General features: G+C 53.7%; 1 protein-coding gene across 5 annotated transcripts in view; it reads left to right on the top strand.

The window, feature by feature from the left end:
- Window positions 1-22,114, top strand: part of PFKFB3 (6-phosphofructo-2-kinase/fructose-2,6-biphosphatase 3) — a 72,474-nt gene that overhangs the window by 33,889 nt on the left and 16,471 nt on the right. For 3 of the 5 annotated variants that reach the window (XM_027073360.2, XM_027073362.2, XM_053225226.1), the window contains exons 1-2: window positions 13,771-14,248; window positions 21,341-21,466. In XM_027073360.2, coding sequence (XP_026929161.1) covers window positions 14,173-14,248; window positions 21,341-21,466 — 202 coding nt within the window. In that variant the 5' untranslated portion in view covers window positions 13,771-14,172. Of the gene's footprint in view, window positions 1-13,770; window positions 14,249-21,340; window positions 21,467-22,114 lie in introns of those variants that run through there. The other 2 variants (XM_027073359.2, XM_053225228.1) reach the window with 2 other exon arrangements.

Genomic DNA, 22,114 nt, shown 5'->3' on the forward strand with positions numbered 1-22,114 from the left:
TGAGGGGGCTTGGTTTCTGCAGAGCGAAGGACGCCCTTGCGAAGGGCTCTGCCTCTCCATGCCCGGAGAGTTCCCTCTTGCTTGGCGTGAGCGCGGCTTTCCCCACACGTCTTTGCCATTGCCAGCCCGGCCTTGTGCCCTCTGCCGTCTTTGGGGTGTCTTTCCATCTCCTCAGGCAGTGATCTGGGGCATCCCTGGGCCAGGACGCTGAGCGACACCGCCCACTTCCCTCAAGTCCGCAGGGAAGGGGGAACCCCTCCAGAAGGCAGGCGGTGGAGGGGCTCCCGGATCCCTCCGGAAGAGACCAGTCCCTTGAAACAGACCTAAGCCATGAGAGGCCATTCCCAAGTCTACCCAGAGGCAAGTGCGCACCGCCTCGTACAGTGGTGCCTGACTTGCTCTTTCTTCCTTCAACCTCCTCCTTGTGCGTAAGGCCTGGATAAAAACTAAAGGTGGGGCACCACAGCAGAGGGTATGCTCTGAGCCATTTAGCAGTCAGAGACGATTGGACGGGGAGGGGGTGCAGATTCTTTTCTGAAAGCAAGTTTGTTAAGGGTGGAGAGGGCAGCCCGTACAAACCGGCCACTGAAGGGGTGAGGAGGGCCTTGGAGGAAGACCGGAGCCTCCACGCTGTCCCTTCTGGGCTCATGTGTCTTCCCTCTGGTGTGGCTGGACTCGTACTCAGTCTGAGGGCCCAGCCAAGCCACTCCGTGGGGCCAGACCTCGCCTGGATGCCTTGCAGCGACAGCTTCTCCCTCTGGAACCCCTTTCACGGTGACGTCGTCTTGCTGACTATCCTTCAAGAGCAGGACCTCCGGCTGCATGTTCTGGGGTGGCCCCAGTAAGGCCGTTGCCGGCCTACTTTGCGTTCAGGGATGCCGTGAGGCCGACATCCAAAGCTTTTGGTGATGTGCAGTACAGAAGTGATTTTAGGTAACACTACTCTCGATCATATGATTAACATTTTCACTACAAAGTTCGCATTAGTAAAATTTTGATGACACCCGCAATGTGTTCGCCGGTTCGGAATGCTTTCGGCTGCAGCTAACAGAAAGCCTGACCGAGAGCGGCTTCCCCAGAGGGATGTCAGGTATTGTTTGTTATAAAGAGCTGGTCATATGGTCCCATCCACACTGTCATCTGCGAGGGGGAGCGGATGAGCCCCATCATGGCTTATCCTCGTGGAGAAGTCAGCATGGAAAGCAGCTTTCTGTGAAATCAGGGATCTCTATCTCCCCCCCATCTGCCAAATCAAGGGTCAGTCAGCCGGGAAGAAGTGGGGTGGGCTGTAGGCACATAATGAGCGGTGTCTCTATGCAAATTGAACTAAAGCTTTAGCTTCCTATATCTTACAATTAACGCACGCTATTCGATTTGCTTCAGTAGGTCAAGGGCAACGTGAATTTTCAACAGATAGATTCCAGAATGGCCTTGTCCGTGTTAGGGTTGGGGAGTGAATGTACAGAAACATCACTGATCTTGACCCAGTGCAAAGTGTAATACCTTTCTCACTTGGTTAATATGTAATAACGTATAACACATGAATGTATATCTCTTGACAGATGTGTGTTGGAAAATGGTGTCCTCAGAACAGGATACTGTGGTAGAGACTGCTAGCGTTTCCCTAGCGCCCGTCCCCTCCTCTTCCTGAGTGGCAGCGCCCTGGGCAGTCAGTCCCGCTAAAAGACTGCCCTTCCCTAAGTTATCTTTCAACATGAGGTTTTGAAATATTAGCGATGTCTTGGTTTGTTGTAGAAGAACGTGGATCCCACGTATACAGCTTCTGAATCTGGGGAAGATCCTTGGGAAGTGAACGTCCGGAAGAATCGTTACCGTTTTGTGCGCCTCGTGAACTTAAACATCTTTTGGGTTGTAAGTTTTCGTTTTGAAATAATTTCAGACTTGCAGGAAATCTGCAAAAATGGTGCAAAGCATTCCGGGTTAGGCTTCACCCAGATTTTGCAATTCTTAACATTTTACCCTATTTGCTTGATCCTTTCTCTCTCTCTTTTTCCTTCCCTCTTTCCCTCATTTCTTCTCTGCCCATCCATCCATCCGCCCACCCACCTGTCCGTCTTTCCATCTCTCTGTCGATCTAACCCATCCGCCCACCCATCTGTCCATCTGTCCATCTCTCTATCAGTCCAACCCTCCCACCCACCTGCCCTAAGTACCTCAGAGAAGTAGAATCGGACCGTATTTGTCCTACTGTGACTGGCACATTTCACTCAGCATCACGTCCTCCAGGTTCATCCATGCTTCAGCACATGGCAGGATTTCCTTCCATATTAAGGCTGAATAATATTAATACTCCCTTGCACGTGTAGACCCCGTCTTGTTTATCCATTCATCTGTGGATGGACATTTGCGTTGTCTCCACCTCTTGGCTACTGTGGTTAACACCATTATGAACACAGGCCTGCTGTATCTCCTCAGGATCCAGGCCCTTTATGTTTTTCAGAATATCGCTCAGGGTGGGCTTGTTGCTTCTTTATGATTAGATCCAGGTTCTCTATTTTACCTGAGAAGTTGTGGTGTCTTCAGCTTATCGAATCGGGAGACACACGATACTGCCCGGTCCCGTTTCTGGTGATATTAACCTTGATATCCTTGCATAGGATGATGTCTGTCAGGCTTGTCTGCTGCACGTTACTATTCTTTCTTTGTAACAGATGCGTGTTTCGTGGAGAGAGATTTTGAGACTCTGCATATATCCTGTTTCTTCTCAGATTTTCAGTCACTTGGTGATTCTTGTCTGGAATGATAATTACTGTGGTGATTCCCAAGTGATGAGTCACAAATTCTGTCTTCCCTTCTCTCTTGGTTAGTTGGCATTCTGCCAAAAGGAAAAGGGATCTCATCTCCTGAATTCCCTCGTTCCTTCCTTCCTTCCTTCCTTCCTTCCTTCCTTCCTTCCTTCCTTCCTTCCTTCCATAAATAGTTGAATGGATTTGGGGGTTCTCATTTTTCTCGGGATTATAATCTATTACTGTTATCACTCATTTTGCTGCTCAGATTGTTCCACATTTGGCCAGTAGAACACCCCTTAAAGTAGGTTCTTATGTCTTTTTGGACGGAGGCTTATCATGTTCTCATTAACTCATTATTTCAACATTAGCGTTTCCTGTGCTCCCGGTGATCAGTTATGGGTATAAGTTAAATACTAAATAATTGAAGTTAAATCCATTTAAAGCTGTGTGATGACCAAACCCATCCCAGTGGCCAGAGATGTTCCATCTATGAGAAGCCAGCTGAATGTCGGGAGTACACTCGTCTTGTACCCTAACCGCTGCGCCTGCTGTACATGCTCGGATGCTTTGAAAAAGCATCACCGAGAACTGGACATGGAGCCACAGTGTGTTCTTACCACCGGCGACGACAGACCGTCCTGTGCTCTCATTTGAACATGGTGCCCGAGTATAGCCCAGCTGTGGGGGGTTTCCAACACTTAGCCGGCATTATTTTCCAAAAGCTGCATTAAAACTTGTTGGCCTTGATTTAGCTCTATTTTTAGAATGCTTTCCACTGGGAGAAGGAAGAAGTGTAAGGGGAACAGAAAAAGGCCAGGATGCCAGCCCTGATGTGGCAATCCCAGAGTTGCACGTGCCGTGCCACGTGAGCTCGCCTTGCAACATAGGACCCATTCCCTGACTTTCTCCCCGCAGGCTCCCTCCATGCATCACCGTGACGAGCTTCCATACTGAACAGAAGATGGTCTGCATGTCCGTTTCCGTTCTCACCAGAGTCCTGGGTCAGGAGCCTCAGTTGTTCCAACTAGGGCCCTTGCCCCCATTTTGTGTGGGTGCTGGGTTGGGGGCGGGAGAGATGTAGTCTATCTGCTGGGGAAACTGAGGGATGGAGACCAGATTCCAGAGCAGTCAAGATTAGAGGAAGTCTATTCAGACATCTTAATCATCCACCTTGGGGTGGGCCAGAACAACTCAGAAATTCTGGTCTTTGGATGGCTGTGGAGGACTGCAGTCTTTCCAAGAGCGTTTTTATTCATATCTGATTCGATCCTCATTAGCACCTCTCAAGGTAGACAGGCAGGTGTTACCCTCATTTTACAGATGAAGCAACGGATTGGCCCACGTCCGGGCCCTGTGGTTCCTGGAGTGGACCCCTTCCAGTCCACGATGGGAGCCACACTGGGTCATTGTAGTCAGACCACTCTTCAACAAACACACAGATATCGAACACCTCGTACGTGCCTGATGCTTTGGTAGGTTCCGCTGATACAGGGATGAACCACTGTCCCTGCTTTGAGCTGTTTCTAGTCTAGTAATTACTATCAAGTTTCTATTTCATCGAGAACAATTGGGATCATTGGAGAATGAGAGACTGAGCGACCATGTAGATGGCCCATCAGATGAAGGCACTGAGGTCCAGAGAGGGAGGTCCTGCAGCCCGGTATAGATGGGGTTGGCAGCAGTTAAAGTCACATAATATAGAACCAACCGTTTTACGGCTCATGGTTGAGTGGCATTTAGCACATTCGCAGTGTGGTGCAACCATCGCCTGTGTCTGGCTCCAGGATGTTTTTATCACTCCTCAAGGAAGCCCCGTCCCCATTAAGCAGTCCCTCCCCCTTCTCCCCTCCACCCTGCCCCGACAGTCACAAATCTGCCTTCTGTGCCTATGGATTTGCCAATTCTGGAGATTCTATGTCAGTGGAGTCATATGGTACATGACTTTTTGTGTCTGGTTTCCTTCCCTTTAGCGTAATTATGTTAGTTTGCCCTGGTGGCCGTAACAAAATACTCCTAACCAGCAGAAATTAATTTTCCCACGGTTCTGGAAGCTGGAAGTCCAGGCTGAGGTTTGGTTTTTCCTGAGGCCTCTCTCCTTGGCTTGTCGATGGCCACTGCCTTGCTGTGTCCCCGTATGGTCTTTTCTCTGGAGTCCCTGTGCGTGTCCAAACTGCCTCTTCTCACAGAGGACTTAGTCAGGTCGGCTTGGGGCCCACCCTAACCTCATTTAACTTCTTTGAAGATCCTGTGTCCAAATCCAGTCACGTGGTGAGGTACTGGGGGCTTGGGCTCAGCATACGAGGTTTTTTTTTTGTTTTTTTTTTTTAACATTTTTATTTATTTTTGAGACAGAGAGAGACAGAGCATGAATGGGGGAGGGGCAGAGAGAGAAGGAGACACAGAATCGGAAGCAGGCTCCAGGCTCTGAGCCATCAGCCCAGAGCCTGACGCGGGGCTCGAACTCACGGACCGTGAGATCGTGACCTGAGCTGAAGTCGGACGCTCAACCGACTGAGCCACCCAGGCGCCCCTCAGCATACGAGTTTTGGGAGAACACAGTTCCGATCCGTGACGGTGATGTTTCAAGGCCCATCCATGTCGCAGCGTGCTTCAGCACTCTGCTCCTTTTCATGGCCGAATAATATTCCTCCCTGTGGATAGACCGCCCTTTGTTTATCCAGTCGTCTGCAGACAGACACTTGGACTTCTGGCTATTGCGAATACTGCCGGTACGCCCGCTGTCTTATTACGTAAAGAGGTGACTGGCATTGGGGGATGGACGGGAGACGGGGGCCAGGTAGGCCGTGCATACTGTCCCAGACACGGGTGACGGGCGGCTGGGTGCACGTCCAGCCTTCTGTATCAGGGGGTTGCTGGCACCGCTGTGCCCCTGGAAGCTGTAAAGCGCACGGGCATCTGGCGAACAGCCGTGTTGTCGTGAGCTTGCCACGACCGGTGAAAGCTGCCAGGCCGAGGGCCTCCTTCGCAGGCTTTGTCACCGTCCAGCTGGTTGCACGCTATTCTTGGCATCCCTGCCCTCTTTACCCACCATGACTGATGGCTGAGTAATGGTTTTCTCACCGATGAAGAAACAGCCTGAACTGTCAAAAACAACCCCAGCGCCAGAAGATGTGTAACATGTCCTCCTCCAACAGACCTGTGTTCGTTTATCCAGTGATACACTGTCAACATCTCTCACCTTCGGGAAGTCACCTGGTCTTTTTCTTAGCAGAGGGGAGTTTTCACCTGCGACGTGGGAGAAAGTGTCATGAGGGTCGTAGTAGACCCTTAGACAGGAGACATCAGGGGTTCATAGCAGCCATGGTTTCTCCCTGCCCCACAATGGGTCTACCCAGAGATGTCGCATCAGTTTATCCGGGTCTCACTACCCTTCTGGATGTTTTCTTCAACCTCTCTTTGTTTTGTGTCTATAAAATGCTGTCATTGGGAAACTATTCTGGCAAGGAACAAAGCCACGAGTGTCCTAGGGCATATATCCATGCTTATAATGAAAAGAGGCCAGATGGAGGTGTGAGGGCGAGAACGGGCCGGCCCCTCAGCCGTGCCCTCTCGGGTGGCTGGCTCTGCCTGCATGGGCCTGTGTGGCCGAGGGTCGGGTCCTCAGATGCTTCTCTGTAGAATTGGGTTTTAGCAGCGCATCCAGAGAGAGTCCAGCTTTGGGAGACCGAGTCACAAACCGAGCTGGCAAGACAGTGGTATATAAATATAGATTGCCCGCTTGGTACGTTTCCAAGAGGATTAGATGACAACTACTGCTTGGGGTAGAACGTTCAAGGCAGCTCGCCAGGAAATGCTCTGTGAGAGAAGGTAAGTGGTGGTTCTCTCTGCGAGAGAAGGCGAGTGATAATTAGAAGGCTAGTGTGCACGGTGGAACAGAGGAAGGAGAAAGTGGGGGTGACTGGTATGGCCACTTATAGAGCCTCAACAGCCCGGGACATCAGTTCCTCAGTGAATTATCCATGAAGTTACTCTCACTGCAGACGATAGCTTTCTTGGTGATATGAGGGCCCCTTCCCGCTTCATTTGGCTCAGTTACGGGTTCCAACATCCAGCTCTTTTTCTGCCCCCCCGCCTCTTGTTTTCAAGCCTTTGAGAGGAATTTTCCAGAATAAAGCTTTCTGGTCTGCCCTCCTCTTCCAGTTTTGCAAGGATAAACACTATCTGGGGGGGGGGGGGGGAGGGAAGAGGAATTGTGAGCCAAGTTGTTTGAAACATATCTCCATGCAGGGGCCTGTCTCTTAAGCTCTCATTCACCCCCTCTTCCTTATAAATCCAGACCAGGGATTTTGAAACTTATGATTATTCCAATGATCCCAAGATCATTGCCTGCCTGCTATAACCTGTTCTTAGCACAGCAACCAGAGGCCACTCTTCAAATGCATTTCCATTCGGTCAACCCGTGTTTGCTGAGAGCTCACCGTGGACGTGTCTCTGGTCCAGACACCCAGGATGGCTACATCCGTGAACACGAATGTGTTCATGGATATGGCCTCCCTGCCCTAGCGGGTCGTATCCTGCCGCCTGGTTCTGGGCCCACCCCCCACCTCCACCCCACTCGCCCCGGCCCTACCCCAGATCAAGCTCCCTATTCCTAGAGCCTTTGTTCCTCTTTCCTGGGATGGTTCTTACTCTAGGGATCTGGAAGGGTGGTCGCAGATGTAGGCTAAAACACGGAATGTAAAACACCTCAATTTGTTACAACATGATGAAATGACAATGTTTGGGATCTATGATTTTAGTTAACTAAAACATATAACTGATAGTAGTTTCACCTGTTTCTTTTTACCGCTAGAAAGTCGTAAGCTACGATTGTAGGCCCTAGGGGAGCGCTGCCCTCATAGAGATGTCATGCTATTGACAACCTGGATGAAGCAGCCATTCTGTAAAAATATGCTATTAATGGGGTGCCTGGGGGGGCTCAGTTGGCTGAGTGTCTGACTTCGGCTCAGGTCATGATCTCACGGTTCGTGAGTTCGAGCCCTGCATCGGGCTCTGCGCTGACAATGAGGAGCCTGGTTGGGATTCTCTCTCTCCCTCTCTCTCTGCCCCTCCTCTGCTTGTGCTGTCTCTCTCTCTCTCTCTCTCTCTCTCAAAAATAAATAAACATTTAAAAAATGTATTATTGGGGCGCCTGCGTGGCTCTGTCGGTTAAGCGTCTAACTTCGGTTCAGGTCATGATCTCATGGTCTGTGGGTTCGAGCCCCATGTCGGGCTCTGCGCTGACAGCTCGGAGCCTGGAACCTGCTTCGGATTCTGTGTCTCCCCCTCTCTCTGTCCCTCCCCCACTCACACTCTGTCTCTCTCCCTCTCTCAAAAATAAATAAACATTAAAAAAATGTATTATTAACAATAGAAATTTGGGGTTTCTCTAATAATTTGAATAATGTAGATGTAGGAGTATTTCTTCTTTCCCTTTACTAAATTAGGAACTCTTAAAACCTTGGAGAAGTACACAAGCACCCCAAGGTCTCCTCTGCCTCTTTTTTATTTTTTTTAAGGCCGATGCAGTTTTATTTCACAAAACTGTCATTTCTTTCTAAATGTACTCTCCTGTGCTGGCGGCCACGAGCCTATCCTACATGGAAAGGTGGGGTGCCTGCGGAAATACAAAGGTGTGTGACTCTTGGCCAGGGTGGGGGGGGCTGGCATTGTTTGATGATTCTTCGTCTTATTTCCACATCATAGCCAAATACTAAGTAATTTTGAGAGCGTCGTCAAAGCCACTCAGATTCAAGATTTCACCATGGGCATCGTTACTGGGAAGGAAATCTCACTTGGAAGGTGACTGAGTTTGGAGAAAGTTGAAAGAATACCAGGCTAGTCGATGATCATGTTTTTTTATTCCTCGGCTCATTAGCCGTGTGATCACAGGCGAGTAATTTAATACTTCTGAACCTCAGGTTCAGTAGCTGTAAGGAAAAAAAGGTAGGAATGAGTGAGCGTGTGTGTGCGTGTGCGCACGCTGTGGGGGCCCTGCGACGTTCAGAAGTGAAATCATAGTTCTGACAAGGACCGCATCTTACTTGTCCTTAGACTCCGTGGGGCAGCGGCGGTCCATGAATACTTGTGGCGTGTAGGAAGAAATGAGAGCTGTCGATTTTGTTTCGTGTGTCCTCTTGAACTCGGAGAAAAACTGAAGAACCCCGAGATGAACATGGAATTGCCAGTTAACGTGTCCCCATTAGGTGCAGACTTTTCTCACTGTCGCAGACGGACCTACCCATGGCCGGCTCTCACCTACCACCTCTCTCTTAGCTCCCTGCTTTTATTCTACTACATGTATATTCCCCGCTCTGGTCTTAAGTTACAAGCTCTTGGGCGTGGGAGCTTTTTCTCTGCAATACTCATTGTGACGCTGGGCACAGAACACCATGATGACAGATATGTGCCCACCCCCTCCTCTTGCCTGGCTGGACCCAAGATCATTGAGATCCCAGTGCAGCCTGCTCTTGGAGCATCTGATACACTGTCACCGCTGTGAGTGTCTAATAAATGCTGGGCACCCCAAGACGGGCAGCGACCTTCTCAAGTACTCGCCTATTTTTGTGCTGCTTTTCCCCCAGGGAAAGCCAGGGTCAGGGTGGACCTCTTGGAGCCTTCAACGGACCTCTGCGTGACTGTCCTTCCCTTCTTTTGTTTTAAGAAAGACAGAGACTACAGACCCGTGGATATTCTCCTAAGGATCTCTCCAAAGCCCAGAAATAGAATCATTTCCCCCTAAATTAAAACACAGCTTGAGCCTGATTCCATTTTTTCCACGGGTACAGGATTCATGCAAATTTCTGTGTGTACATGTGTGTCATTTGCAAGAAGCAAAGATGTTAGGACCGCGTGCAAACTGCCACAGAGTTCTTGACTCCCTTTCTGCCAGTTCTCTTCTCCCTCGATGCCTGGAGCTACATAATCTGGGCATTTTTTGCTTTTTTCAGAATTTGAGGGAACTGAACTGTCACTGATTTTACATTTTTTTTAACTTTTTATTTTGAAATATAAGGAATTACAAAATAGTTCACAGAGTCCCACAAACCTTTCACCCAGCTTCCTTTATTGGTGACATCTTCTGTGACCTAGTGAAATACCCAAACCAGGAAATTAACGTTGGTACAATACTGTTAACTAGATTGCAGAATATCTGGCTTTTAAAAAGCACAACTATTTTGAAGTCATAAAGTAAGACTTAAAAATTTTTTTTGAGTGTTTATTTTTATTTTTGAGAGAGAGAGAGAGAGAGAGAGAGAGACAGCACGCGAGCATGAGTGGAGGAGGGGCAGAGAGAGAGGGAGACGCAGAATCCGAAGCAGGCTCCAGGCTCTGAGCTGTCAGCACAGAGCCCGACATGGGGCTTGAACCCACAAACTGTGGCATCATGACCTGAGCTGAAGTCGGACGTTCAACCGACTGAGCCACCCAGGCGCCCCTGAATTGGGTTTTCAACCCACCGATGCAGCATCGTGTGGGCATTGGTGTCTCCGTTCCCGTTCATGTATGTTCACGTATGAGTGACAAACATAAAAAAAAAATCACCCTCTCTCTTGTTATTGGATGGATGGTGAGGTAAGGGTTTATTCCAATGTTTTATTTGGTGTCTCACTTCACTCTCTCAGACATGGGATTGTTAAAGGAGCAAATGACGACACTTCGTGTCTAATTAACAACTTCTGATGGCTCCCAGCCTGCCACAGCTTGTTCTCTCATTCTCTCACTGGGGAGGGGGTGGATACGTATAGCACGGTTTAAAGGTTTCAATCTGGCTAGCTGGCCAGAAGTGGGGTTGCTTCTGGCTGTTTAGCAGCATCAGGGAGCGGGGGTCAGGGGTAGATGACATTGGCCAACAGAGGCAAGAGAATGTCATGGAGAAAATCATCACAAGTGCCCATCACAAGCCCTCCGGGGAACTATCCCATGCCTGCGTCAAGTGAGGGGGAGAAGAGTTCCCAACTGGTGGTTCGGACCTTTGAGCGAGTTCCTTAAGCCCTCTAATCTCTAAACTTCCCTTTACTCAAAACAAGGGGCTGACCAGCCTGGAAGGTGCCGTCTTGCCTTAATTGTGTCTAGGACCATGGAATCTCCCCTCGTACCTGGAGCTGTCCTGTTTGTAACACACAGAGAAATTTTTATATCCTCAACAGCCTTTTCTGAAGGAGTGTGTGCATGATCACCAGACTAGTGACAGGGGAAGTTGGTTGAGGCTGGAGCCATTAGCAGAACTAGGGGAAAAGTTAGGAGGATGTCTCAACTCTGAACTAGTACCTTCTTGGAATTCGGGTGCAGTGGGGTTGTTTATAAACGGTTTTGCAGTGAAGCACTTTTGTCCTCAAGTACATTAGGGTAACACATAAGGATGCCACCCTAATGCACTTGAGCAAGGCTGCAAATGCCCTTACTAGTTCTAGCTGAACCCTAGCCCTTGCTTTATGTTCAAGTGTGAATTCCTCCTTGAACCCCAGGTTTTCCCACTTTGTGTGCACTTAGATGTCAGAAGCCTAGCCAGGTTAAGTGAACTTCCCTTTGCCTGCCCCCTCATCAGGTGCAGCAGGTGATGAGGAAGAATTTAAGTCTTTGGTCTGCACCACGGGACACACAAGCCCGAGGCATTCTGAGCACACAGGCAGGGAGAGTGAGCAGTCTGGTGGCCAGTGATCCCCAGGGAACTTCGTCTGCCTGGTGCCCTCAGAACCGGACTCTGCCAGACACATTTTCCGGGTCAGGTCATTAGGGATGTGCCTCCGCTATCGAGGACCCCACTCTCCCTGAGCTGAAACCCACAGCTGTTTGCCAGCTTAGAGGTTGACAGAATGCCACCTTGTCCCCTGCCCTGCCTGTGTGTGCAAAACATCCCATGGGAAAGTAGCAGGCATGCGAGGACACTCATTCTTCCCGGAGAGGCAAGCGTGCAAGTGTGCAAGCCACTCTCACATGCACACACGGCAGGCTCCCCTCCCTGACCCCAGCGAGCCCCGGCCAGCAACTTTCCTGAGGGCCCGGGCGCTAGCCTGCAGCTGTTTTTCTCTTTGGATCAGCCCACTCTTGTTTCAGGAGTGGAGTGGGACTCTCCCTGGGGCGTTATAGGGTGTCATCTCTGGCATTTGCTCCCACTGCAGAAAAACAAGTCCAATGCAATGCACTCGGGTTTCTGAACAGCTGCCCAAGCGCCGAAACCAGACAGTCAGCAAAGCTGTCGGAGGGAGGGAGAGCAGGGACTCCGGAGAGGGTTGGGGCAGCGGCGGGGGGGGGGGGGGGGGGCGGGGGTGTGGGGGGGTGTTGCCCGCAACACAGTCGGGACGCGGGGGAAGGGCGTGTGCACGCGCGGCGGGCTGCGTCTGGCACTCGCGGCCCCTGGACCCGCTGGGGTGCGGAGAAGGTGGGAGGCCCTGGCTTGGCGGGGTGCCCGGAGTGGGGGTCTGGGACACCCACGCGGTGGGCGACGCTCGGCGCTCCCGGCCCCTGCGCCGGCTGGGATGCTGGGAAGGGAGGGGTGGAGGCCCGGGAGGGGCGGAGCGGGGCGGGCTGGCGGGCGGGGCGGGAGCAGCTGTGCCTGCCGCCAGGGAGCGGGCGCGGTCCAGCCGAGCCATGCGGGACGTGAGCGACGTGTGGCAGCCTCTGCGCAGACTGTTCTGTTGCAGTGTGGATTTCAGGGAGCGCCGCCTTCCTCCTTCCAATCACAGCACGATCTCACAGTGAGGTATGCACTCTGCAAGGCAGGCAGCGCTTGTGTGCTGCTGTGTCGTGCACTAAACTCACATGCATGTGATGCCACCATGTGGGTGGCGTAAGTCCCCCCTAAAGCACCCCGGATCTTCACATGGTGGCCACTGGCCTGACTTCACGACTGTCCCACGTCACGAGCTGATGCAAAACTCCGAAGACCGTGGAAGCAGAAAACACACATAGACCAAAAAAAAAAAAAAAAAAAAAAAAAAAAAAAAAAAAAAATGGCGAGGAAGAGTTGCAAGCTGGACCAGAGAAATGTGAATTTTAGGGGTTTGCACAAAGTGCCACCTCCCGATAGTTATTCTGGGGCTTATGGTCAGGTAATGAATTCAGGTCGGAATAGGCTCTAGCTTGACTTTTCTGCTCAGAGATTAGAGTATATTGAAAATGTTATGAATGGTGAAGGTGGAAACCAAGGTGCCTCTGTCCTGCTCCGTCTGGTCCTCTGGGGCTTTCGTGTCCCTTCCTGATGCCCAGCCCCCTCGAGCCTCTCAGCAGCGAGGGCGGAGGGGACCCGGGGTTCCAGGTCCCAGGGCTGGGTGTTGGGGGAGCAATGTTCAGCACAAGCCAGGGTTTCTAAGGGATTTAAGAAAGTGGATGGGGTGAGGACGAAGGACCAGGGGGAGTCCCCTCCCCGCAGGTGGCAGGGGTCGTAAGTGGGTGAGACTCACAGGTACCCGGGAGCAGTTTTGGCAAGGCGTGACTCAGAGACCTATGCCCCATAGGGCATCCTCCCCCCCCCCCCCCGAGGTAGCAGAGATTCCCCCACCCCCGACGCCCCTAACCTCTCTCCAGCCTGTGGCCCTAAGCCTGGGTCATCATCTTGACTACGCCTAACCTGCAGTGCGTGTTAAGAATGTAGTGTATTGGAGTCCCACTCCCAGAGAGGCCGGGCCAGTAGAACGCATTTTTGCCAGCATCCAAAGGGATTTGGCTACGGGGGTCCACGGACCACACTGGACGGCGCCGCTCCTTTCCTCCCATCACAGCTGAGGTGGTTATTCTGGGAAGCTGTGCTCGGGGTTTTTAGGGGACGTAGGAGGAGGCTTAGGGAGTGCGACTTTTTAGCCGCAGCTGAGTTCAGGGCGTCTTCAGAGGGATTGTAGGAGCAGGGCGCGCTGCTGGTGCCTACCTGCAGGGGGCGCCAGCAGGCCGCCTCCGGGCTTGCCCACCCCGCCCCGCGTCGCCCTCCCCCCACCCCCCCGACGTGAAAGAGGGCTGGAACCCGGAGAATGCGTCTCCGCCCCGAGGCTGACGTGTGGCTCACTGTGGGCTCGACTTAAAAGCCCCGGCGCTGCGCGAGGCATCCTAGCAGAGCTGGAGACGAGGCGAGCGGGTGGGGAGGGCGTCCGACTCGAGCTGGCGCAGGGGGACCGCGGCTGTCACTGCGCTCCGAGCATCCCGAGGGCTTCCCGAGTAGACAAACCCGGCCCTGCGGCGGCTGCGGGTGCAGCCCTAGCCGCCTGCCTCCCTCGCCGCGCTCGTGGAGCCTCACGCCCCGAGCGATCGTTCGTGACTTAGCACAAAGCACGTTTCCAAAAAGCAGCGCACGGGAGAGCTCCCGCGCCGCGCTCCCGCGCACGCACCCCCTCTTCCCCTTTGTTTCGGGGTCGACCGGCTGCTCTCCTCCCCAAGTCTGAATTCTTCGCGGGGGTGGGGGGCGGACGGCCGCCGAGTCTAGGCTGTGAAGATGCCCTTGGAGCTGACTCAGAGCCGAGTGCAGAAGATCTGGATCCCCGTCGACCACCGCCCCTCGCTGCCCAGATGTGAGTGCAGATTCGCGCGGGGGCCGGGCTGCAGGGGAGCGGCGCGCCGCGCGGAGAGCCGGGCCATTGTGTGGCGGGCGCCGGCGGGGCCTGCCGTGGTGCCGGCTCCGCTGCTCCCGCGCGCTGGTGCCGGGCCGGGCGCCGCCCTCCACGGCGGGCCCCGCGGGCCGGGGCCGGGCGCTCCCCGCTCCTCCCCGCGGGCGGGCGGGTCCCCTTGCCTTCGCCGCGGGGCGGGGACGGCGCGGGCCGGGGCGCGGGCGCTGCGCCTCCCCCGGCCGGCGTCGGGGGCGCTGTGGCCCGGGCCGCCCGCCCCGCGGTGCCCCGCTCGGCCGGCGCCCGGAGCGCAGAGGCAACTCGGCAACTCCGAGCGCGCCCCGGCCTCCGCTCCCTCCGCCGGGGGCGGGACGCGCGGGACACGGCGGGAAGCCTCGGCTTCGGTGACGCTTGGCGACGGACGGCCGCGCGTCCCGCGGCCGGAACCGCTCTCCCGGGCGTCTGCCAGGCCGAGTCCGGCCGAGAGACGCGGCGGTCGCTCCCACCCCCTCTGCCGGTCGCTCCCTCCCCTGCTCTCTGCCTTCCTCCCTCCTCTCCACCTCGATCTCCGTCGCCCCTCTCTCCCGCTTTCTATATTTCTTTTTCTTCTGTGTACTTAAATCTCCTGCTTCTGTCTTCGGCCTGTTTTTAATACCCACTCTCTTTATATTTCTCTCTGCTCCCTCTTTCCCCTCTGTCTCCTCGCTCTCTCCTTTTCCTTCAGTATATTTTCTCTCTCCTTCCTCCCCCACCCCTCCCGGCCTGCCACCCACCCCCCCCCCCCCCAACCAGCTCCCGCTCCAGGGGTGACAAGAGAGCTGTCTGGCACCAAGCCCGAGCTCCTGGGTTTGGGGAGGGTCCGGGGATCAGTGACCGCACACTTGGCAGCGTTTCCTACCCGCGCGCACGCTCGCGCTCACACAATCCACCGTGCTTGGAATTTGCTGGCAGTCCACCTTCCTGCTCTGTCATCAGCCATAAATGCTTTGGAAAGGTTTGCCTTCTACCTTGGGCCCCGTCCCTAGCCACGGAGAGAGCCACCTAGTGAAAGGGTGGTCCCTGCGGTTAGAAGGTGACACCCACTCTCCAGGTAACCCCCCACCCCTCCCCGCCAGGCGCCTGCCAGGTGGACAGGGGCAGTGGAGTGGCGGGCATTTTGCTTCAGGCAGGGTCAGGTTGCCTGATTGGTAAACATGGGATCCCGTGAACAAGTCCTCGAGGTGGCTTCCAGGCAGCGGTGGCTCCTGAGTGCCAGGCAGCTTGTTGGCCCTCGCTGCTGCCACGTTTTCCGGGGGATGGTCACCAAGGCCATGGTGACAGCTTGCCACCTCAGGCTTTGCCCAGGTCTGAATCACCAACCCTCCCCCCACCCCCAGGTAGGACCCGGAGAGAGCGGGCTCTGGGGTGCTCCTAGGTCATCCTGTGTCAGAGACCAAGCAAGGTGCTCCCGACAGTGGGGGCCGCTCGCTCCTCCACCACCTTGCCCCCTCTCTGCCGGACCTGAGGGTTCTGGGGGCCACAGTAGCCTGAAGGAGACCTGGTTTCTTTGCAAGGTGGCCCCGGGCGGGGGCTTTGTAGTCTGTTTCTTGCTCCCATCCCTCTCTGATACACTCTTAAACAGCTTGCTGCACATGGGCTGACCACGGCGACCCCCTGTTGGTGCTGGGGAATGCAGTGCCGTAAATCATGAGGGAGATGTGGCCACGGCAAGACACAGAGACGACCCCGCCCTTTTTGACTTTGAATACAACCAGTATTTATGAAGCACTTCGTAAACTGTAGTTGGTCATACAAATCTAGTTTGGTTCTCTCTACCGAAGTACGGGTGTTTGTAGTTATGGGTGCTCACATGTGCACACATTTGTCTGTCCCCCGAGGTTCAGGGTGGGGGCTTGAGGTTGGGTGTGGACGGCACTGAGATTGGCTGGTGTTCGATCTGTCGTGTCAGTTGCAGAGATGAGAGTGTGCGATGATGCCTCCTTCTTCCAGGCTCCCGAGACCCATCCATTAGCCTCCATCAGTCTGCACGTCTCACACGCACATAAGAGATTTGCCTAATATCCCTGGTGTGTGCAAGGGGGGTGGGTGCTAAAGCTGATGGATTAAGTCTCTTATTCCCTTGTCCCGCCCACTGCTGGAATCCCCGTGTGTGGTTCTGGGGTGTAGTCTCAGACACATTCTTCCTTACAAGAGTGCCTGCACCCTGGGTATTTATTACATGACCTTATTTCCAGTTGTGCTGTCTTTCTCGGGTTATATAGTCACATTTGTGTCTCATCAGAATGGGGAAGAGAGAGTATCTCTTCTTGTTGCGTCTTACCTGATACCGTCCCCCTCCCCCATCAGCCTCCTCCCCTTCTGTAATGGTATTTGGAAACTTGGGTGGATTTTCTTCCTTCTGAACCTGTTACCATCTTTCTAAGTGGTGTCTTAGATGAGAGTCGACAGCAGGTTCCTCTGAGGTTTGTTCATGAAAAGATGGCGTGGTGAACATTACCATTCATGTACAGAGGACAGGAGAGCGACAATGGAAGGCTCTGGGTTGGTTAGTTGGACTGTCTTTCTGGCGCTAAAGCACATCAGTTGGGTGCCCTGTTGCAATGTGCACAGGGTGGTAAATGCGTCTTACAAAACCTGCCGTTTCCTTCAAATGCAAACCGGTAACAGGATTTACTGACAAGGAAGTCATCGACAAGGAGGTAGATTATTGACTGGCTAGCTATGCTATTTGTTTACCATCACTAAAAGCGGGGGGGGGGGGGGGGCCTGGGTGGAAGTCCTTACTTATTTGGGCCAGTTACTTATCCACCGGGAACCTGTTGTTACAGTCTGATATGTTACATACTGTCTACGGATAGACTTTATCTCAATAGGGGCTTAAAGCCACTGATGGTATTCGAACTTAAGGTAAGGGGGACATTCCCCAGAAACCCCTACCTTCTCCTCGGCTGGCCACTACAGCTTACAGCAGTGATTCCCAGCCCTGGTTGCACTTGACAATCATTTGGTGGGGGGGGGGGGCGGATTTGGGGGGAAAATAAGAAAAGGAAAATCCCTACTGGTAGCCCAAGCCAGGTTAGAAGTCCTGTAGGCGGGGTCCGGGGATCCTGCATCGTTTAAAAGCTTTTTCGGTTCCGCCACTGGTTGAGAACCATCAGTTTAGTTTAGGAAAGGGCACATGGAGAATTTCAGGTGAGAGAGACCCAGGTGAGCCCCAGTTCCGTGCCTCATGACTTGTGCAGCGGGACCTGTGTTCGCTTGTAGCTCTTAGCTTCCTCACATCTGGTATGATGGAAACCGTCACGGCTGATACCGATGGAGGCTGCTCTAGGAAGCAGTTCACGCGCGTCGCCCGGTCGTGAATCCTCCCAAGAACCTTTATGAAGCATCCCTCCGTTTTACAGGCCAGGAAACTAAGACGCTGAGAGATCAAGTAACTTCGCCAAGGTCCGAGGAAGGGGTGGGGCCCTGGCACTTCCAACACTATTTATTTGACTCCCGGCTCCGCTCTCTCAGCCGCTAGGCTATCTGTGCTATCTCCTGCCTCTCAAGGCTGTCAAATGTTTCTCTAAAATGCCCAGCCCCTCCCTGTTGCCGGCAGAGACCGCGTCAGGTTAGGAGGGCTGTTCGTTGGACACAGGTCAGTTAGGCAGGAGTTGAAGTGTGCATGGGAGGTAGTGAATGAGCATGGTATGGGACAGAACTTTCTGGGCCTGCATTCTGTTATCCCGGGGCCAAGTCCATGAAGTCTGTTTCCCAGAGGGCCCTTCGGAGGTGGCCCGGCGTGATGGCGGGGTCAACAACAGGTCTTTCTGTGCAGCATTGGGTTTGCCTTGCATCGGGGAACTGACCCTGTCTGCACCTGCAGCTGGCCATCCGTCTGTCCTAAACAGCCCTTTCACTTGTTTCCCTGGAACTTAGCATTGAAGCGTGATCACCTGCTTGCCCAAAAAGAATGCCAGTGACGTGGCATCTTTTGAAGTTGTCATTTTCGAGTGGCTTTGGATAGAAGAAAGCTTTCAGGAGGTGTGAGAGAGCCAGCAGCGTCTTCTAACAGTTTATTTCCTGAGCATGGGTTGTGGGTGTCAGTGTGGTGGGCGAGCTGTGGCGTTCCTGCCTGTGTCCGCGCGCTACATGTTATCAGGGAGGTGAGTCATTTCGTCTGGGGAGTGGGGCTGACATGGGAGCCTTAGAATGCAGCCTGCTCTGTCCAGGACGACAGACCCTGGCCTGTCGCCGGAGGCCGTGGCGCACTCCCCTTACCAGCCGGCCTCCTGGTTAGCATCTGCTTTCCTGTATCCACTTACACACGGGGAACACACACGTGGCCAGTGTGCGTTAGGTACTGGTAAGTCAGTGGGGCTGGCTGTGGACGATCAGGCCTTAGCTCAGGTGCTGCTCAGGGACACAGACTCTGGCTCCTCGATTCAAACAGACCCCCGTGGACCCCTAGCCCCAGCGTCAGCCCTCTGCTTTCATCACAGCATTTATCCCGCTCCGAAATGACTTTGTGCGGCTGTTAGCTCGTACATTGTCTCTTCCCCACCGCAGGCCAGATGCTTCCCAGCACGGGGGCGGTGTCCACATAATGCTCTGTGCTCACGGGGCACCTAGCACCTGTGTCTGTTGAGTGAATGAGTAAATGGAATGACAGAGTTGAGGGTGGTGTCCCAGAACGTGGTGGTTTTCCGCGATCTTTTACTCAAGTGGCAGCCTTAACTCTGGATGACACTTTTAGCTTGAGCTCCGTCCCTCCCGTGCCCCACCCCAAACTGCAGCCAAGATGTTTATAGTCTGTTAACCCCGCGGTCTTTAAGCAATTGCTTCTTTAGCCCTTCAACATAGTGAGCATACGTGTATCCCCTTAAACATGCTTATGTTGACATCCAAGTTTCACGTCTAAACACATCTGAGGATAAAAACTCTTTGCCGGGGTGGGGGGCGGGGAGGTCCAAAATGGGTTAAAATACTAAATGTTTGTGTACGATGAAATGAAGCACACAGAAACTTTTTGGAAGATTTTGTGTTAAACTCCACGCTTCTCTTCTCTGATCCCTGTGCTTGTTGGGGGGCGAAGAGGAAAAAGCAGAGCTCCGGGGAAGACGGTGTGGGAGGTGGAAGGAGGCGCTCTTCTGTGGGTTAACAGGATCCACAGAGAAGAAGAGACTGAGGGTCTGGGGGGAACTGAAGCAGGGGCAGGTGGTTATAAGATGAAGACACCTGAGACGGCCTGTGAGTTTGAAAGAAGAACATGTTAGGGTTCAGGAGGCTTAGTCAGGAGGTTTCCCTGCTCTGTTTGAGACCCAGGAGTGCCTGGCTGGAATGACAGCCACAGCCCGCGTGCAGCTCCTCCAAATCTTGTGCAAGGAGCCAAAGGAACAGGGAGAATGGTCTCTGCTTTGCCAAATGAAAGAGTGATGACTTACTTGGGTTTGAGATTCAACTTGAATTTTTGGCTTACAGTATTTACTCTGCCATGTCCTTATGGGATTTTCCTCTCAAAGCGTCTCCTGCCAGAGATTTGCGCGTGTGGTTCCTTGGTAGTAGAACTAATCCCCGATTTGATAAATCGGTCATCCTCTGTCTCCGCTCACTTGGCGTGAGTCCATCAAAAGTATTCCACGCACGTGCCCAGCTGAGGGGAGGGAGGGAGAGGGAGCGCGCGTCCGTCCGTCCCTGCATGTCTGGACGCTCTTGGGAGCAGGGGCATGGTGGGGACATCAGATAAGACCAGCAGCCAGCGGTGGTTGAGGGAAGGACTAGTAGAGTCGGTGCTTCCAGGCGACTAAGTGAGACGACTTCTCACGTGTCACCTGCGGCTGCCCCGATGCACACGGGAGGGCGTTGTCTTCTGTCCCCGCCGGTTTTCGAGAAGCCCATCACTTTTCTTGGGACTCAAGAAAGTCCACTGGCGCTTGTGTGCTCCACTTGTGTGCTCACACCGGGCAGGGAAATGCCTGTCTTCTAGGAATGTGTTTGTTCCCAGCTACTGGGAGCTGGAGAATCCCAGCCAAGTGCTTTTGTGGCTCCTACATGTCTCCTGGCCTCCTGATGGCCTTTCTTCTTCCTCCTCACTCTGCATGGTCTAGAACATGAAGAAACAGCCCCCTCTGTGTTCCATTTGCTTCCTCTCTGCCCCCAGCCCACAGGCACAGGGGGCAGATCCCGGAATAACGTGGTGGGTGTTTGGGCATGTGATCTCAGTTTGGTCATAGGCTGAGTATGGGACCGTGTTGGGGCGTCCAGCTTAGGGAAGGTGTCCTCTCTGAAGCCTGTGCCTGGCAGTGGCCTGGTGGCTCTCCTATCCCCATCTGGCACTCGCTGGCTTAGAGACAGAGCCCCTGTCTATGTCTGACATCCGCCTAGGTCTGTGGTGTGGTCCCAGGAGCTTTGCCTCATCGGGGTGACCAGTGCCTGGAAGCGATGGCACGTAGCTGGCCAGGAGAGCGAGGTTGCCTGTGGCGCCCAGCGAGCACCGGGCAGAGCTGCTGACCCGGGGGGGAGCAGGCAGCCAGTCTCGTGCTCTCAATGGGCAGCCCCTGCCGCTCTTGTCACCAGATGCTGGAGTCTCCTTAGAGTCTCAAGCGTAAGACACCAGCCAAGGAAACACTGCACCTTAAGTCTCCAGAACAGGTTTCTTTGGGCTGCTTTCTTAAAATCCAGCGAAAACCTCTCTCCCTGGTGTTTTGTCTTATTATTGGAACATTTCTCCTACCGTTAACCTCACCCCCACTGGTGTTGGGGAATCCCTTCCTTGTCACGCTTTCTGCTTTGGGGTTAGTAGCGGGATTCCTGGCTGGGTTTAGGGCCCTCGGGAATCAGGTTGGGAATCTGGGGTTGGGGCAGTCCCCCTGCCACACGCGACCCGAAAGGAACATGGAGATTTGTGACTGGGCTGGGGCGGGGCTCTGGCCAGTAGAGGGTCGAGGCGTTGCTGGACCGTAAAACGCCCAGGGCTTTGAGGTGGGAGCGAAAAAGGCATTTCTGCGGAATTCTTGAAGGTTCGCCGTGGGGCACACACTGCTTCATGGCTGACACCTCGCTCTGTCCTCTCCCCAGCCTGTGGGCCGAAGCTGACCAACTCCCCCACCGTGATCGTCATGGTGGGGCTCCCAGCCCGGGGTAAGACGTACATCTCAAAGAAGCTGACTCGATACCTCAACTGGATCGGCGTCCCCACGAAAGGTGAGGCGTGTGCCAAGGCCAAGGTCGTTACCTGGAGCCTTTCACTCTTGCTCACCAACCCCTGCGACCAAAACCACGTCCCTTCCGCCTCCAGCTGCTGGGACCTGCCGTGCAGGGCCAGTCTTGGGCTGGCCTGTGCCCACAAGCGTGGGGCACCCTTTTGGGCCTTGTCACTCGGTACACTATATACGTATCCTCGCTTGGCGTTGGGATCTTTTCTTTTCCTGCTCTGTCATTCCTGCTGCCCCACAACCTGCTCAGCCCTCACCACCTTCAAAAAGCCTTCTCTGGCCGCATGGTCTGTGGAGATCTGGGCCCTCCCCTTTTTTATAAAATTTATTTTTGATAGAGAGTGTTTACGGGGGAGGTACAGAGAGACGGAGGGAGACCCGAGGATCTGATGCAGGCTCTGTGCCGACGGCAGTGAGCCTGACGTGGGGCTTGAACTCATGAACCGCAAGGTCATGACCTGAGCTGAAGTCGGATGCTCAACCGACTGAGCCACCTGGGTGCCCCTGTGCCCTTTTAAGTACTCTAGCACTTAGTTGTGACATTCTTCTACTGACTGTCGTCAAATGTTCCACACCATCGGCTACCTTTGTGTGACTCTTGGCCTGGTCTTCCTGACTACACCGGAAAGGTGGTGAG

Source organism: Acinonyx jubatus, chromosome B4 (assembly GCF_027475565.1).
Source record: "Acinonyx jubatus isolate Ajub_Pintada_27869175 chromosome B4, VMU_Ajub_asm_v1.0, whole genome shotgun sequence".
NCBI lineage: Eukaryota > Metazoa > Chordata > Mammalia > Carnivora > Felidae > Acinonyx > Acinonyx jubatus.